Source organism: Gracilinanus agilis, chromosome 4 (assembly GCF_016433145.1).
Source record: "Gracilinanus agilis isolate LMUSP501 chromosome 4, AgileGrace, whole genome shotgun sequence".
Classification (NCBI taxonomy): Eukaryota; Metazoa; Chordata; class Mammalia; order Didelphimorphia; family Didelphidae; genus Gracilinanus; species Gracilinanus agilis.
In genome coordinates this window covers 66,597,512-66,615,004 of record NC_058133.1, presented here as the reverse complement: position 1 = coordinate 66,615,004, position 17,493 = coordinate 66,597,512, and the positions used below count along the sequence as shown (strand labels likewise).

Below are 17,493 nucleotides of genomic sequence, written 5' to 3'. Positions count from 1 at the left end.
TCTTAAAAGCATTCATGCAGTATATATTGGCAATACAAGAGGTTTCCAAAGAAAATTAGGTGCTTTTAATAAGCAAAAACAAATACTTTTTTAAAAATCACCTCATATTATGATGTATAACTTTTTAAAAAATCATCTCATATTATAATTTCACTGTACAGAGCTCCTTTCAGAACTTGTTAAGGCAAAAAAAAGTCTCATTTGCAGCAGAAGAAATGTTGATGCGACCCACAGCTACTTAGATCATCAAAATGATGTTTGGTGAACTATATGCAAAGCATCTTAGAATTGTTCTGCTTGTGGATGATATAATGGGAAGGAGAATCACCCATGTTTGAAGATTTTGAAGGTCTCTGTGACCAATTAATTGGGGAACTAAACTCTTTCTATATTTGCATTACAAATGGATGAAGCAACAAACATAGTTGACAATATTCATTAATTACATCTGTTATTGAAACACATCTGAGTACTGTTTCAGCAAGAGAAATTTAACTGATGGATTATTAAACAATGCAAACAGTAAAATGGTGATGTATTGCATTGGACTCTATAGGAATCCATCAATGTCCAAATGAAATATAGCCCTGAACTCTGTGATCTCATCAACTAGGAGGCTGAAGCTGATGGATCTTGAGTTCAAGAGTTCCGCACTTCAGCGGACTAAGCCAATCAGATGTCTGCACTAAGTCTGACATCAAGATGGTTAGTCTCTGGTAAAAGGGGAGGCCACTAGGTTGACATTAACTTGGAAGGAAAGTGAGTTGGTTGAAGTCTTGTGAAGGTAGTGGGATAAGTTTGTGAGTAATCTCTTCACTTCCAGTCTGGGAATGATAAAGAGCCTCGACCTTAAAAAAAAAATTACTCTAATGCAGAGTGTACATTATTAAGTACTGACAAGATTGGAAGAGCTTTTATTCCTCAGTAAAATCTTATTTTCTACTTACTTCAAAATAATAGCACTCCATAGGTCATTATACTAAAAATAGATTTTTAAATACAAGTATCTCTTCATAGGAAAATATGCTCATATATAAATGCTTAGGACATAGGCCAAAAAATAGCTTACATTAATTATAACTTCTGAGGATCACAAAATATTATGTTGTCATAAGCAACTTACTAATAGAGTTAATTGCTTCTGAAATTTCAAAATTCACCCCTTAATTTTTCTCAAATTTAAACTCTGAGTCCTCAAATATTTTTCTACTTGGAGAAAATCCAAGAAAGTACTCATCAGAGAAAAATAATCATCCATACTACTGGAATTGGCATACAGATCTGTAAACAGACAACAACAATTGCATTGACATTATCTACATGTGGAATGGAAGGTGGTTACTCACACAAGAACTTTCTCATCCTCCTTGCCCAGCAAAAATCTATCCTCCTAGAAATGTATGTAGAATGATAGATGCTTCAATATGGCAGGAACACACACACACACACACACCATTCATTGCCATTTATATTCAGGAATATTCAGATGAGGACCAACTTTCCTTTTAGGCATATATCCATGAAAAATGAGTTTTAAAGTGTTCTTTACAAGTTTAAAAACCAAGACTGCCCAAGATTTTTCACAACAATCTTGATGACCACTTGCTTCTATGCCTGACCCTACCCATTGACAAAAGGATTTCACATTTTTCCACCAACTTCTTCTTTACCACTGACTCACACCCCTTAGATGACATAAAGAAGCAGGCGCCATGCTTCTCATGGTCCTTGCAGTTTGGATGCTTTCCCTTGATTCCAGGATGGATCCCCACTCTCATTGAGCTCCTTATCAAGGCCACATCTTCAGTGCTATAAAGGACTGGATTCCATAATGAAAAAGTCCCATTCTCTTTTCTTTAGACTGCCCTAGAGTTTATAAAGGCCAAGGAAAGTCTTGGAGTCCTCAGAACTGATCACTGAAGATGCAGAGACATTGACAAACTATTGGCACTGGCAAGACTGAACATGGCACCCAGGTAACTGCTTTAGACTCACATCTGCCCGGTGGTATAAGAATTCATCTTCTTTTCTTCCATCAGTACCAAGTCTGGCAGAAGCTGATTATCACAGAGTTGGCCCCTGAAGTATACCGTAGAGCAGTCAAAGTAAAGGCCAGTGTCATTGATCACCAAACCCCAGTTCTTGTGTTTGACTCCAGAAACCAGGATGATTCCATGGGTGTCTTCCCATTCAAATGGAATGCCTTGTGATTTAGGCTTGCCTAGAATCAGAAAGAAGCTTTAAATGAGGGGCATTTAAGCACATCTGAGGCTTAGTGTTTTCATATCACAACTTCTTGTGCCCTTGCTATATAGCAAAAACTCTAGAATTGTTTAGAAATAGGAATGTAGCTTGGTGTAGTGGAAAGAGCATGGGACTTGGAGTTAGGAGACCTGGGTTTGGATCCTGGATTTCCCAATCATTAGCTGTGATAGGCAAGCCACTCTGAGCTACAGACCCCTTTAGCTAGAGAAGAATGGAATTAAACAGAATGACCTTTAAAGTCCCCTCCACTTTTCTGAGTTTATGAATCAATAGTGCTACAAAGAGTAATACAATGAATTTAATTCAATTCCTGGACCACTGTTAACAACCTTTGTGGCCTTGACTGGGTGTATTGATTCATCTCTTCCATGCTTCAGTGTTCTCATCTATAAATTGGAAGTAATAATGTCACTCCTGTGTCAAATTCATCAGGATATTGTAATGATGCATTAATCATGGTGTCTTTAAACAGATCTGAAGCAAAGATGTTAGGATCCCAAGGTCATATAAAAAAATGGCCTTGAAAGAGTGACATATTAAGCAATGTCTAAATTCTTAAATCATAGACTAGTGGGGTTGGATAGGGCCTTTTATGTCATAAAAGACAAGCTTCCATCCAACTCAAGGGTCCCCTCTACAACATAGGATCTGAGGTTGAAAGTTGAAAGGAACCTCAAAAGTTGTGCATTCTTCATTTTGCACGTGAAAGAACAACACACCGGAGAGGGTATGTTACTTGCCTAAGATCCTCTGGGTGACAAATAATGGAGCCAGGATTTGAACCCTTGTTTTCTGATTCCAAATCCCTTGCTCCATGCTCTCTCTGTAATGTAAAAGGGAATTCTTGGTTATCTTTGAGTTCACACTTGTGAAAAGGGAATCCTTTGTTCTCTTTGCCTAGTTGAAGTTAACACTTTGGTTAGCAATAACTTTGAATCACCCAAGCTTGAACTAGGTGGGGAGAAGCTTGAAAACCACTTAGTGAATTCACATCCTACCTAGTGCTAGGTGAGAAGCCAACAAGATGCTTTGAGAGTTTCCACTCTTTTTTCTAACTCAAACAGTCAGAAACTTGTTCACACCCTCAGAAAGTGTGAACCTTTTTGATGAGCATTCACACCTCCCAGAAGGTATGAGCTAGTTCCCACAAAGATCATGCTCTGGACAGTGCTATATGATTTGGAAGCTGTGAATGGCCCCTGTGAAAAGGGGCAGGGACAGGAAACCACCCTAAAAGCTATGAAGGCAGTCTGGTGAAGGTAGGCTGTTGAAAGGCTGGTGAAGGCTTCTGGAGAAGGAGACCTTCTGGCTGAGTCTTCTAGCTTTCCTGGTCCATGAAGGAGTGTTGAGACCTTGGTGAGACTACTTTAAATATCTTCTTTTGAATTCCATGTCATGAGTTTAAAGACTGAATCTTCCTGAACTTCTCTTAAGAAACTTCTTTTAATAGACTCTGTGAATGAATTTTTGCTTCATTCACCTCCAGGCCTCTTACCTACTGAGTTAGATTCTTATTTCCTTATTTCCTCTCTCCTTAATTGTAAATAAACTTACATAAAAGTCAATTTTGATTTGAGATTATTCTTAATTGAGGCTTGATAATAGTTCAATCCTCTGGTGACCATCTTTTAATATATTGAACCCATAAAACACCTTTTTCCCCCTTACAGTAATACATGTCTTCGACACATGGTCATCCAGATTTGACTCGAAGACTTTTAAAGACACCATGGCAGCACACTACTTTATGAGAAATCCTCCTCTATTATGGATGTGGCAAATTGCAGGAATGATTTACTCTAGGAATTTTATATTAATAGTGGATCATTTGTGTCCCTGTTAAAGACAACATTACTAGATGTATGAGGAACCCTAACCTCTTCTACTATGTTTACATTTCTACTTCTAGTACAATAGTCTTGGGATTGCTGGTCTAGGTCATTGATAATGCCTCACCTTCTTGCAACATGGATTCCAAGTCAATGACTAGACACTTAAAACTAGACATTTAAAGTTCTTTCTCATTCTACAGAAGAAATGACTAATTATGGCTTCCAGATTCCTATAATTGGAAAATAAAACCATCCCTGTGGTTTTTTTTTTAATACAAAGGCAGCAGAATTTTTTTTGAACCCTTACCTTTTGTCTTAGAATCAGTATTAAGTATTGGTTCCGAGACAGAAGAGTGGTAAGGGCTAGGCAATTGAGGTTAAGAGATTTGCCCAGACTCACACAGCTAGGAAGTGTCTAAGACCAGATCTGAACCCAGGATCTCCCATTTCAGGCCTGGCACTCTATCCACTAAACCATCTAGCTGCCTCAACACCAAAGTTTTTCAAAGATATATACAACCAATGCTGTGGATTACTCAGTTAGACTCTGAAGCCTTAGGAATTTGTGTGTGTGTGTGTGTGTGTGAGAGAGAGAGAGAGAGAGAGAGAGAGAGAGAGAGAGAGAGAGAGAGAGAGAGAGTATTGATTCTAAAACAGAAGGCAAAGGTTTAAAAAACATTTGTAAGCCTCATATTTCCCCTACAATTACACATATTATAGCCATGGAAATAACATAAACTAATGATCACAGCTAATTAATTGGTTCCCTTCTTTCAGTGGTGGTGACTACAGATGCTGACCATAGTATTTACTGACAGATATGATTCCTGTATCAGTTGGGTTTGGGGGCTTATTTTTCTTTGGTGCCAGGGAAAATTCTAGAATGGTAGGTAGATTTGTATGAGCAGTATATATTGTAGTTATATTGTGACAAAAGTCATCCATAAAGATTGAAAAACATGAAGGAGGAGAAGAAAAAAGAAAAAGAAGAGGAGTTAAATGTTTATCTGATTTTGGACAAATCACTTAATCTCTGTTGGCCCATTTCCTCATCTAGAAAATAAAGGAATTATACTAAATGAACTCTGAAGTTCCTTCCTGCTTTAAATCTGTGATCTTATCAACCTAAGGCAACAGCCCTCATTCATTCAGCAATCTGTGCCTACAGTGTGAAGAACATTGTGATAGACATGACGTTTAGCCAGAGACCCAGTTCTTACCATTATCTAGTTTAGAGTAGGAGGAAAAGGTACAAACTCATGTGACTATAATATACAATATTGTATACTGTAATAGCCCTTCCTGCTAGGTCCAACAGTAATACTAAATTAATCTTCCTCACAACAAGACAATTGAAATCTGTTTATCAGATTGGGAAAAAATAGTGTTGTGTGAAATCTGAGTGGGGCAGAGGCGAGAGTACCAACACTAGGGATCAGGGAAGGTTTCATTGAGGAGATGGCACCAGACTGTAGAGAGCTTTGAACAGCAGGCAGAGGGGCATCAATTTTACTGGAATAACAATAGGGCAAAGGAATGAGATAACTAGATCTCTTCCATGAGTCCTTTTCTGTTCCCAATGCCATTACTCTCCTATGTGCCCTCATTAATACTAACCTAGATAATCTTAATATATACCTAATTGGTCTTCCAATGTCTACTTCCATGGAACTCCAATATACCCTTCTTAAAACTGCTACTAATCTTCTTTAGCCATAAAGTTACTATGCTACTATTGGATTATTACTATGTTACTACCATTTGCAAACTGTTTCAGTAGCTGTTCTCTACAGAATTCAAACTCTGCTTGAATAGCCCTCCACAACTCAGTCACCCTTTCTGTGGGAAGCCGTTCTATGTAGTAAAACCTTTGGAGAAATAGGATCAAATTTAGGGCCTGTTATCTGGATTCCCTACGTGACCAATCCAGGCTGAGGCAGTCTTTGTGTTTGGTCCTGGTCACTTGAGCCCCAAAAAGGCTCTGGTACCAGAAGGTAGGTTAATCCAAAATCAATTTGATCCCTCCAAAAAGGTTATTAGGAGTCATTTAGAGAAACAGAGTCTGTAACAGATATTTTATCTGGATCCCATTACAAAATCATCGGCAAGTAAAACTGTGTGTATGATTTTTCTGCCCTGCATGTCAGGATGCAGACTGAATGGGTCATCTAAGATAAAAATCTGAGGCTCCTCTTCTGACTCAGTCTTTGATCCCCACCTTTTTTACAATTCTTATTGGAGAGCTTTGAAGTGGTAGACCAGCTTCTATTGAATTGATAATTTCCTCCCTTGATAATTGAAGAAGCCTTAATCTTAAACAGACGCTGATTCCATACTCAGATTAAAACCTGAGTCTTTAGTCTGTATGCAGATTTCAATTGATGAGCATCTCCATAGGATATTTCCTCTCCCGGAATTATAACCTGCTGAATTGGGGTTTGGAATTTGACCATTTGTCTTTGCATCTGTATTCTTTAAACTTCAATGGATTATTCGTGATTTATTGCCCCTTACCAACTGTGACTTCTTTTTTGAGAAAGATATATAATAAACTTCCATGCCCACAGAATTTTGGGACAGCATGGGCTAACCACTAGTCTAGTTGTTCTCATTTTCTTTCTCCTGCTTTAACCATCCTATGCCACCACGCCGCTCAGGACCCCAAAAAATCATATAGAGGCATGGCCCCCTATACCTTTCTTGTTCCATCATTCTCCTCTAAGCCCTCTATGTTGTGGCCACATTCTCTGATCTCTCAACACACCCTATACTTTCCTTCCTCACAGACCTATGCTATTACCAACTTCTGGGATGCACTTATTTCCTTTCCATCTATTAAATTTCTACCTTTCAAATGCCACTTCTTCCAGGAAGCTTTCTCTGACTTCTCCCCATCTAGCCTCACACACTGTCAATCACAATCTTTCCTTTACACCTCCTATACTACTTAGTTTTATAATTCTCAAATGTGTAATATCTCTTACATATGTGATATTTATATGGTATATGATTGCTTTCTCTACTGATGTTTTATCATTCTACTAAACTATAAGCTATAGTAGAGGCAGCTAGGTGGCACAGTCCACAGACTGCTGGATCTGGAATCAGGAAGACATGAATTCAAATCCTATCTTAGATGTTTCCTACCTGTATGATCTTGGGCATATCACTTAACTTTTGTCTGCTTCAGTTTCCTCACCTATAAAAATGGGGATAATCATAGCACCAACTTCCCTAGGTGGTGATGAAGCTAAGATATTAATAAAGTGCCTTGCAAACCATAAAGAGCAATTTATTATTGATTCTAATCATTATTTTATTTTATTATATTTAATTATACAATAATTTTATTACATTTTATTAAATAACAATTTTATTACATTTTATTACATAATAATCATTATTTTATTATTACTAATTATATAGCAATTATTACTATTCCTTGAAGGGAGAGGTTAGACACTATCTAAATTTATATATTGTCCAGTCCCTAGCACAATACTCAGAGCAGAGTAAGTACACACTTAATATAAGTTTGTTGGCATGTATTATTCAAAGAAGGAGTACAATAAATATTTGCTAAATGATGGGATTAATGCACATGAACAGGAATGACACTGATAAAGATTGTTACCCATGTGTAAGTGAGATCGTGGCTGCCACTGGCCCCACAATTCGCATCCACACTCTAGTATCCTGGCAGCAAGGACGTTATCTATTAAATTGACAAGTGATGGAATTTGTCAAGTCTCCTAGATAGCACCTCTGCAGTGAAGTGCCCAAGTCAAATGGAAACTCTGCCAAGGAACTGCCTTCCCATGGTGGCCAGAGAACGCAGGATAACAACATTTATATTTGGAAGCAAACTTGGAAATCATTCGCTTGAGCCCTCAGAGTATTACATTTGAAGCTTACAACTGCACTAAAACTTTTGGTGTGTAGTGGCTAAACACTTGCACATTCATCCACACACATATATTTCATCAGTTCCTGGGTGCACATGTGTCTACTACATCTGCTGCTACTCTGATGAGCCTTTTAGATTCTCCACCTCTTCCCCTGCCCAGCTACCATATTGGGAGAAAACTTGAAAATATGCTGTATGTGAATGAGCAAAAAGGGAGGAGGGAGCCAATCTACTGAGAAGAAGTCAATCACTCATTTTGGTTTAAAAGTGATGACATTTCTAACTAGTCAATGAAGGAGAAAATGGGAGAGAGTCCAGAAAAGGCTAGATTTTGGAAAAATGAAAGGATCGCAGAACTCCAGAGGCCATGGGACCATAGTAGCTAGGGTTAGATGGGAGGGGCCCACAGGAATTCCAGGGAGAGGTTCCTTAAGAAAGCTCCTATAATCTGCAAACCACAGGTAAAGGGATGCTTTCCTTAACTCCCTGCCTCCCAACCCCAAAGCTAAACCTTGCAGTTTAATTATTTGGATGATTGTATCACCAGCATAAAGAATCATGGTGATTTGGGGATCTGAAGTATTTCTTAGTTTATTTAGCGTTCTATATTCTGGTTTGCTGGTGCAGGGAGTAACAAACCAAGCTAGTGTGTCTAGTGACAAGCTAGAATGTCTAACCAGCTGATCTGTACACAGAAAAATTACATCCAGCAGGCAATAAGGACTGAGGAGTAGGTGAGCTGGTCATTTTCAAATGATCAAACATCCTAATGATATTCCCAGCCAGATCCAATTATTAATAATAGTTATTAATGTATATTTTATAATAATATTTATAGAGCACTTTACAAATATCTCATTTGATCCTCACAATAACCCTGAAAGGTAGGTATGATTATTCCCCTCACTTTATAGCTAAGGAAACTGAGGTAAACAGAGGTTAAGTGACTTACCTAGGGTCATACAGTTATTAAGTATATGAGGCTGAATTCAAACCTAGGTCCTTCTGGCTCCAGACCTAGCACTCGATCCATTGTGCTACCAAGCTGCCTTCTTATACCTGATATTAGTAAGAATATCCCTCCACTAGAGCTTTGTGTCAATGCTTCATTGAAGTCTGGTGGTAACTCTGGTTTTTCCAAGATGTGGCCTTAAAGAATATAATTTCCTGTAGGTTCTATCTTGCTATAACAACTTCAAGGACAGCCCCTTTGATACTCTGTATGTCTTCATGAGGAGTCATCATTTCATCAGGGTTGTGTCATCTCTTTTCAATCCAGATCTCACTAAAGACTTCCATGCTTCAAAGACAGCATTTTTATGAGCTGTTGTAGCCAAAATAATGGTATCATCCAGGGGTTAAAACTCTGATAATAAGCCTCCCTATTCCTAATGAGGCCAATCTCCAGATGAGAAACACACAGCCCATTGTAGGGCCCATATCTAAATTCTTTCTGCCTTTATAGGACCTGCAAAATATTGTGCCACATTGGTTTAGAGAACTGAGGGTCATTTCTACATTGTAATGCAGCATCAGAATGGCATATTAGTGGTTCTGAGTAAACAAAGTTCAAATTTCAAAAAGCATTTTAGGTCTTGCTCAGTCATTTCAGTAATGTCCAATTTTTCATGATTCTATTTGGGGTTTTCTTGGCAAAGATTCTGGAATAGTTTATTTCCTTCCTCAGCTCATTTTACAGATGAGGAAACTGAGGAAAATAGGGTTAAGTGACTTACCTGGGGTTATACAGCTAATAAAGAGGAGACCTTCCTGACTACAAGTCAGGTATTCTCTGCACCTAGCTGCCCTACATTTTAGGACTGAACACATGAAACTAAGAGGACTAAAGAATTGGGTTCAATGCAGTAAAAAATTCTTGTCTCGCATCTCTCTGATCTCCACATGTGTGGACCTATCTTCCCACTTGGACTATAATGGCTTTGAGGGTGGAGATCACAGCATCATCAATTTTAAATTAGAAAATATCTTGGAGGACATCAAGTCCAACCCATCTTGCTACAGATGAGGAAACTGAGGCCCATAGTTGTGACATAACTTGTACAAGACCACATAGGTAGTAAATAATACAATTGGGATTTGAACCTAGGTTCTCTTATTCTAAAACCAACACTCTTCAGATAGCACCATGCTGCCGTGTTTCTCAGATGTTTGTGCCTCCCATAGCATCTAGTACAGAGATGTTTATTGAATTAAATTGAATTAATGAACTTCCTACACTCTTTCCACCTCCCCAACATAAACCATAAATACTCCTGTTTTATCAATACATAAACAAGCCAGGTCTCCCACCATTACCAACTTGTTAAAGGATCTAAAGATTTAAAAACCCAATTTAACTTGACCACTGATAACACACTGTGTCACCACCAATAATGTAAATAATACATTATTGAAAGTGTAAGTGTGAGAGAAAACATCAAAGGCATTAGTGAACCTTGAAATTAGTAGATATGGAGGTGAGTTAATCATAGAATAAGAATGAAAGACAACAATGGACTTCTCAAAAAATATGTCAATATTCTCAAGACATGAAAAGAACCAGAGTTGCCTGTGAGTCATTACATGAGTATTATCTGGAAGATTTATATGAAAGTACATGAAGACAAGGCATAGAGGGTTTGGGGACCTCTGAACAGACCAATCAAAGTATCTAGTCAGAGATCTATCAGAATATCCAGTAACTATCCACAAATCTCTAACATACAGATTATGAGAGAAAACTAAAATTGCCTCCAAAAAAAATGTACAGTCAACTCTTTGTTCTCTCTGGAAATAGGAAGGACTCCTCTTACCTCTTCAAACATCCAGTTGATTTATACAGACTAAAAGAATTGAGTCAAAAGGCAATCCAGATTGGGATTATGCATGACTGCATGCATTCCAAAACCAAACATGTTTGAATTTTCTATAGTTTTGTCTAATTCTAGTTACTTATTTCTGGTGTTTGCAGAGATAAGCAAGACTATGAATATGTAATCTGGTAATATGAAGCAGCTAAAATAACCATAATTACCAGCAAAAGATTTAGAATTCTGTTAATCAATTATATTAGCTCTTCAGGTGTGGCTGATTTTTTTCTTTGCAGTTATTAAAAAATTCAAATTTCTAAATAAGCAGAATAAAACTTTTTAAAATTAAAAAAAGCTATACAATTAGTGACTGCATCACAGAGAATAGAAAGGAAAGAGGTGGAAGAAAATAGGAGGTATTTCATAAACCTGGTTGCTTGCCCAGGATTTCCAGAGGTTATGTCATAAACATGTTTAAATAGGATTCACCTATTTGTTGCTCAAGAGATGAAACTATCCGCCCATCGCTAATAGCCTGGCAAAAGAAAAGATGCAAATGTAAGATGCATTTAATCTAGTGTATGAAGGAGGCCTGCCTGGTTTGTCAAGACTTTCACGTCCTGGATGAAGACCCTACCCAACCTCAGAGTCTCTTCCTAACTACCACTGACTCAAAAATTCTATGTGCCTCAATTTTACCATTTGAAAAACAGGTAAAGAAAACCAGACTGCCTAAAAGTTACTTTGCTCCATGAAAATCAAAAGCTTCTACATCATTTATGAATCTTGTTCCTATTTTTTCTAAGTTGCTAAATGTAGGCAGCACAGCTGCTTTTTGGTTGGAATCTCAGAGTCCAATTTGGCCCTTGATTTACTTTACAACCAAAGAATAGGCAAATTCAGAGCTGAAAGGGCCCTCAGAAATCATCTAGTCCAACCTCCATACCTCATGTCTCACTTTCCCCCTTCCATGAGTCTGCCTCACTGTCTGTAGAATGAGGCTACTAGTTTTATCTACCTCAAAGCAACCAGAAAAATGATCAGATAGCACTGCGGAATGATTATAACTATTTTGCTCACACTCACTGTTGTCTTCTCCAGTATGTAGCAATCCAGCTAAGAATTAGTCCAGGATTACCTTTCTGAGTTCAGCTAACTCCTGCAAGTGGAAGAGCTAAACTATTCCCCTTCCCAGTCCAACTAGGGTCACCAGAACCATAAAAAAGATCAGAAGACAGAGACTTGTATGGCTGATCTTCTTTAAAGATGAGCTGGAAGAGTAGAGGTGGAGGTGGAGGTGATGAGAATGATAGTGATGATGGTGATGGTGGTGGTGGTAGTGGTGGCCTCCTCAGACCACCCCTTCCTGGCACAGGAGGTGGACAAGGGAGAACTATCATTGGAGGAGCACAGGGAAGGCTGACCCTGCTATCCATCCAATAGATTTTTTAATAAAGATAATTTAGATTCTGCTACATGGCAGACAAGTAGTTGCAGGAATTGGTCCTCCCAATGTGGAAGGCACTCTTCTCTTACTTTTTAGCTGGACCAATCCTCCCTGGTTGAAATAAGTGTTTAGCAGAGCAGGGATTGCTAAGGGGGACGTGTGAAAGAAAGCAAAACTCAGCTCTATCTTTATATAGCCGCAACAGCACAGGGAAGCCACTCTCTTGTTCTCAACATGTGCTTATTCTCTGAGATACCTACTCTCTCTGAAGAAGCCTCAGGAAGCTTACAGCAAACCACTAGGAGTTTCCACCCACAATTTTCTGATGTAACCTTTCAAAAGCTGCCATCCCTGCTTGGGTGAGCGAGACAACTAGATTCAGTTCTCAGACCCTACTGGAGCAAAAGTCAACAAACGTTTAGTAAACACCTACTGTGTGCCAGAAGTCATTCACTGATGGGCCACCTTTGGGCACCCCAAATCTAAACTTATACACCCCACAGTTAGGGACTTGACCATTCCTCTTCTCCCACTAGGCATAAGAGCAAGTTAGTTACATCATAACCAAAATCTGGTCATTTTATCATGAGCATAATTCTACATATGGTAGCTGGGTGGCACAATAGATACAGTGCCAGGCCTGGAGACAGGAAGACCTGAGTTCACACTATTAGCTGTTGTGATCCTAGGCAAGTCACTTACCCCTATTTGTCTCCATTTCCTCTGTGGAAGTAGTCAGAGAAGGAAATGGCAAATCACTCCAGTGGCTTTGCCAAGAAAATGTCAAATGGGATCACAAAGAGTCAGATATGACTGAAATGACTGAACAACTCATAGATAGATAGATAGATAGATAGACAGACAGACAGACTGATAGATAGATAGATAGTCAGATAGATGGATAGATAGATAGATAGATAGATAGACAGACAGATAAATAGATGGACAGATAGATAGATGACAGATATATAGATATGGACATATCCATATAGATATACTATGTATAAATACATATATAAGTACACATATATTTAAACATACGTATAGTTTATAGGCAAGTTGAATGTGCTTAAAACTAACTTAAATATAAAAGTAATTTTCTCATATCACCCATTCTTTCCTTTTTGGGTTCAAGATGTTTGTTGGGAGCATTCACATAGGTACCTAGAGAGCAGTCTTCATTTCAAGGTCTCATAAGCAAGTGAATCTTCAATATGCAACCATATGATATTATTTCCATTTCTGGTAACAAAAATAATAATAGTTTGCACTTATATAGATTTTAAAATTTGCCAATCACTTTACAATATAACTCTGGGAGAGAGAAATTATCATTAACCTCTCTTACCCTCAGTTTTCTCATCTTCAAAATAAAGATAAGTGACTTGCTCAGTGTCAAGTGGCTGGTAATTGTCTTGAGACTGAATTTGGACTCAGGTCTTCCTGATTCTGGATCCTGTACTCTATCCACTGTCCTACCTTGCTGCCCATTTGGGTAAATGTCAGTTGCCACCTTTTTTATATTGGACACAAAAGCTCTATATAAATGTGTATGTAGTTCAACCAGCAGAGAGAGAGAGAGATCTAGTTCTGACAGTGGCTTTTTAAGCAGTTGAACCATTTAATTTCTCTGGACCTCAGCTATGAAAGGGTTACCCCACTGGTGCCCTTGTCAAACTTCTTAGTTAGAGATATGAAACCAGGAAGGCAACTGGGAAAAGATGCATTCCAACTCCTTTATTATATTGCTGCCTTGGCAGGTGATATTTTGTTCTCCAAGTTATTAAACTGGTTAATCAATTAGCATTTATTGTTTCAAATAGCCCCTGCTCCCCAAGAGCTTACAGTCTAATGGGGGAAAGAGCTTGCAAACAACTAGAAACAAAAAGATACATACAGGATAAATTACAACTGATAGAGGGAAGGTACTCACATTTAGGGAGGATGGGAAAGGATTCTTGCATATGGGGGGACTCTTGCTGAGAAATGAAGTAAGCTAGGAAAGCCTGGGGGTGCAGATAGGGAGGGAGAAAGTTTCAGATATGGGAAGAGACATGCCAGTAGAAATGCTTGGAATCTGGAAATAGCACATGAAAAGAACAGCAAAGAGGTTAAAGTCATTGGAGGGAGGTTGAATTTGGAACAGATTGGTGAAGGGAGAAACTTGTAGCAGGGAGACCAACCAGTTAGGCAACGGCAATTGTTTAAGCATGAGGTGAGATGATAAGGACCTGCACCAGTTTGGCAGCAATGTCAGAGGAGAGAAGAGGTTTTGTTAGGGTTCAAAATGGGTGGCCTCCAGAGGAACACACGAGACAATGCAATCAAAGCAGGAGAAAGCTTTATTGCCAGTACGCACTGGGGAAACTCAACAAAGAGAGTCCCGAGGGGGCATTCAGAATAAGGAATATATATATATATATGTTTCTGGGATATAGGTGCCTTTGTCTTAGGGTTAGCTAATAGCTAGACAGAGGGAGTAGGGATGCTTCCAGGTGCCACAGGATATGATTCTTAATCTTCAAGGCTGTTCTGTCTAGGAATCTTCAAGGCTGTTTCATCTAGGGGCCCTGGGGCTTTCAGCCAGGAGTTGTCCCTGGGACTGTGAGTCAGAAATAACTACCCTGCTTGAGCCGGGCATGACGTTATCCAAAAACCCCTTGCTTAATTGCCAAGTTTAGCTTTTTGGCTATAATATTCTTATAAGCTATAATATTTCTATAAGCTTTTTTGGCTATAACAGTTTATGTGAAAGATGTTACTGAGACAAAATCAATTGCCCTTGGAGATTTATTGGATATAAGAGTTGAGTGAGGAATTGAGAATGGTCCCTAGGTTTTGAGCCTGAGTGTCTAAGAGCATGATAGTAATAGGGAAGTTAGGAAGGAGGGAGTATTTGGAAGTGTGAAATTAGGATTTTTACCCCAGGACTCTCTGTCCTTGCATCCCACTTTTGTTCTCATGTTACATCCTTATGTTTTGGAGATAAAGTTTTTGTGTGACCCTGTCCCGTTCTCTCTTCTCCTGAAAACATGGCTGGTGGAGGTGGGGTGGGATGAGAGGCAGGAGAATTTTACTCAGGTGTTTTTTACTCAGGTTTTACTTTTGTTCTGTTTATTTCTTCTACTTCAAGTGATTATTAATAAACTTTATAAAATATGATACTTGGAGTTATTGGATATTAATTTAAATTTTACGGGAGAAAAGATGAAGTGTTTAGTTTTGAAAATGCTAATCTTGAGATTTCAATGAAATAACCAGTTTGAAATTGGGGATGAGAAATTCAAGGTCCAGAGAGAGGTTAGAGCTGAACAAATAAAGCTAAGAATTCTGAATAGAGATGTTAGTTGAATCAAAGGAAGTTGATCAAATCATCAAGTGAAACAGTATAGAAGAAAAGGGTTCAGGACAGTCTTGTAGTTAAAATAAAAAAAATTTTTTTTAATTGGCACAACTTGTGTGAAAATCCAAAAAAGGAAACTGAGGAGTAACTAAATAGATAGAACCAAAAAAGTGTACTATCCCAAAAATCTGGAGAGAAGAAACTATAAAGGAAGAGAGAGCGATAGGCAGTGTAGAGAAGTTTCAAATGATCAGGTTTGAGAAAAGTCCATCAATTTCGGCAATTAAGAGATCATTGGTAACTCTGGAGAGAGAAGTTTCATTTGAATGATGAAGCCAGACTGCCAATAGTTAAGAAGAATATAAGGAGAAAGGAAGTGGAGGCACCAATTATACATGGTTTTTATACATTTATAATAATTTTACATGGTATAAATGTATACATTTATACAATTATACATGGTTTTCTTAAGGAGTTTAGTTACAAAAGGAAAGAGAGATATGAAATGGAATAGTAGGGATGGAAAAATCAAGTGAAGGTTTTTTAAGCATGGGAGAGATATGGCTATGTTTGTAGTCAGTAGGGAAGCAGCCAATAAACAGAGAGAGGGGAGAGGCTGCAGATAAATGAGAGTTGAGACATTAGATGGGACACTCTGCTAGAGAAGATGGTATAGAATGGGAACACTGGTACAAGCAAAGGTATTTGCCTTGACAAGAAGGGCCACTTCATCAATCTGTTAGATAGGGGTAGAGAAGATAGTGACCGAGTATATTTGAGTGGATAAGATAAGGAGGGGGGAAGAAGAGGGAGCTTTCTGCAAATGGCTTCAAATTTTTCTGCAAAAATATGAGGCAAGGTTTTCAACTGAAAGGATTGGGGTAAAGAGGAGTTACAGGAAGTTTAAGGGAGGATGATAAAGTTTGGGAAAGTCACTGTAGTGGGTGGAATAGTGAGTCAGTTAGGAAGTTAAAGGATTGCCTTCCTGCAGTGGGGATCCAGTTGAAATTATGTAATAAAAATTTGCAGTAAACCAAAAAAAGCACAGCTTCATAATTTTCTTTATCTTAATTCAGGAGAGTGTGAATGGGAATGAAAGCAGTGTATAGTGGGAGTAATCCTGGAGAACTGATGGATCACACAAGCAGAAGACTAATCCAGAATGTCAGTTCTCCTCCTCTAGGCCAATCCTGGCAGTCAGGTTCAGAGCTGAATAGGCTATTCTGTGACCTTGTGTGTCAACTTCAAGGAAATCCTCCAGTTCTTTGCAAGAATTAAAGTGGGAGGTACGGTAGAGCTTATCCAAGGTTTTGTAGGTACTCTAAATTGGCCTATTGTGATTTTGTCCTGAAGCTTCAGGAGGCCAAAACAAACAAACAAACAAACAAACAAACAAACAAAAACAACCCTTTACCTCCTGGAAGCCATCAATGAATACTGGTGTAAAGCCAAGTGTCCCAGATCTACATCAGTACAAGGGCTTGGGGTAGGGATGGAAGAAGGGAAAGAATAAACTGGAGTTAGGAAGGGTGACTCTAGGGAGTGTAATTTAGAGATTTAGTCATCTAAATTTGATAGTTTTATCTAAGTAATCCAATTTTGGTAGCTGATTATTGGAAGGGATGGGGAAAGGACAGATTATGATATAATCTTGGAATGGAGAGGATTGGGCATTAGTGGGTGTTCATACAGAGCTCAGCCAGATTCTTGGCAAAATGCCTTTTAATCAGCTCAGGCAATGAAGGTTATCTTTGACTTTGCTTCCTTGACAGATAAAATGTAATTTGGCTCTGGGTCTCTGGCATAGTGCTGGAGTTGGTATTCCTAAAATCTATCTCATCTCTCTGATACACTCTTCCTTTTTTCTTCTGCCTACTCACCTGTGCTCA

The 17,493-nt window shown here is 38.5% G+C and overlaps 1 protein-coding gene across 1 annotated transcript; it reads right to left on the bottom strand.

Annotated features, from left to right (window-relative positions):
* Positions 1 to 1,866: 1,866 nt before the first annotated feature.
* On the bottom strand, positions 1,867 to 12,292 carry FASLG (Fas ligand). The gene is given in 5 exon segments (XM_044674882.1): positions 1,867 to 1,943; positions 1,946 to 2,221; positions 3,386 to 3,464; positions 11,953 to 12,082; positions 12,084 to 12,292. Coding segments are annotated over 5 exon segments (771 nt in total).
* Positions 12,293 to 17,493: the final 5,201 nt, after the last annotated feature.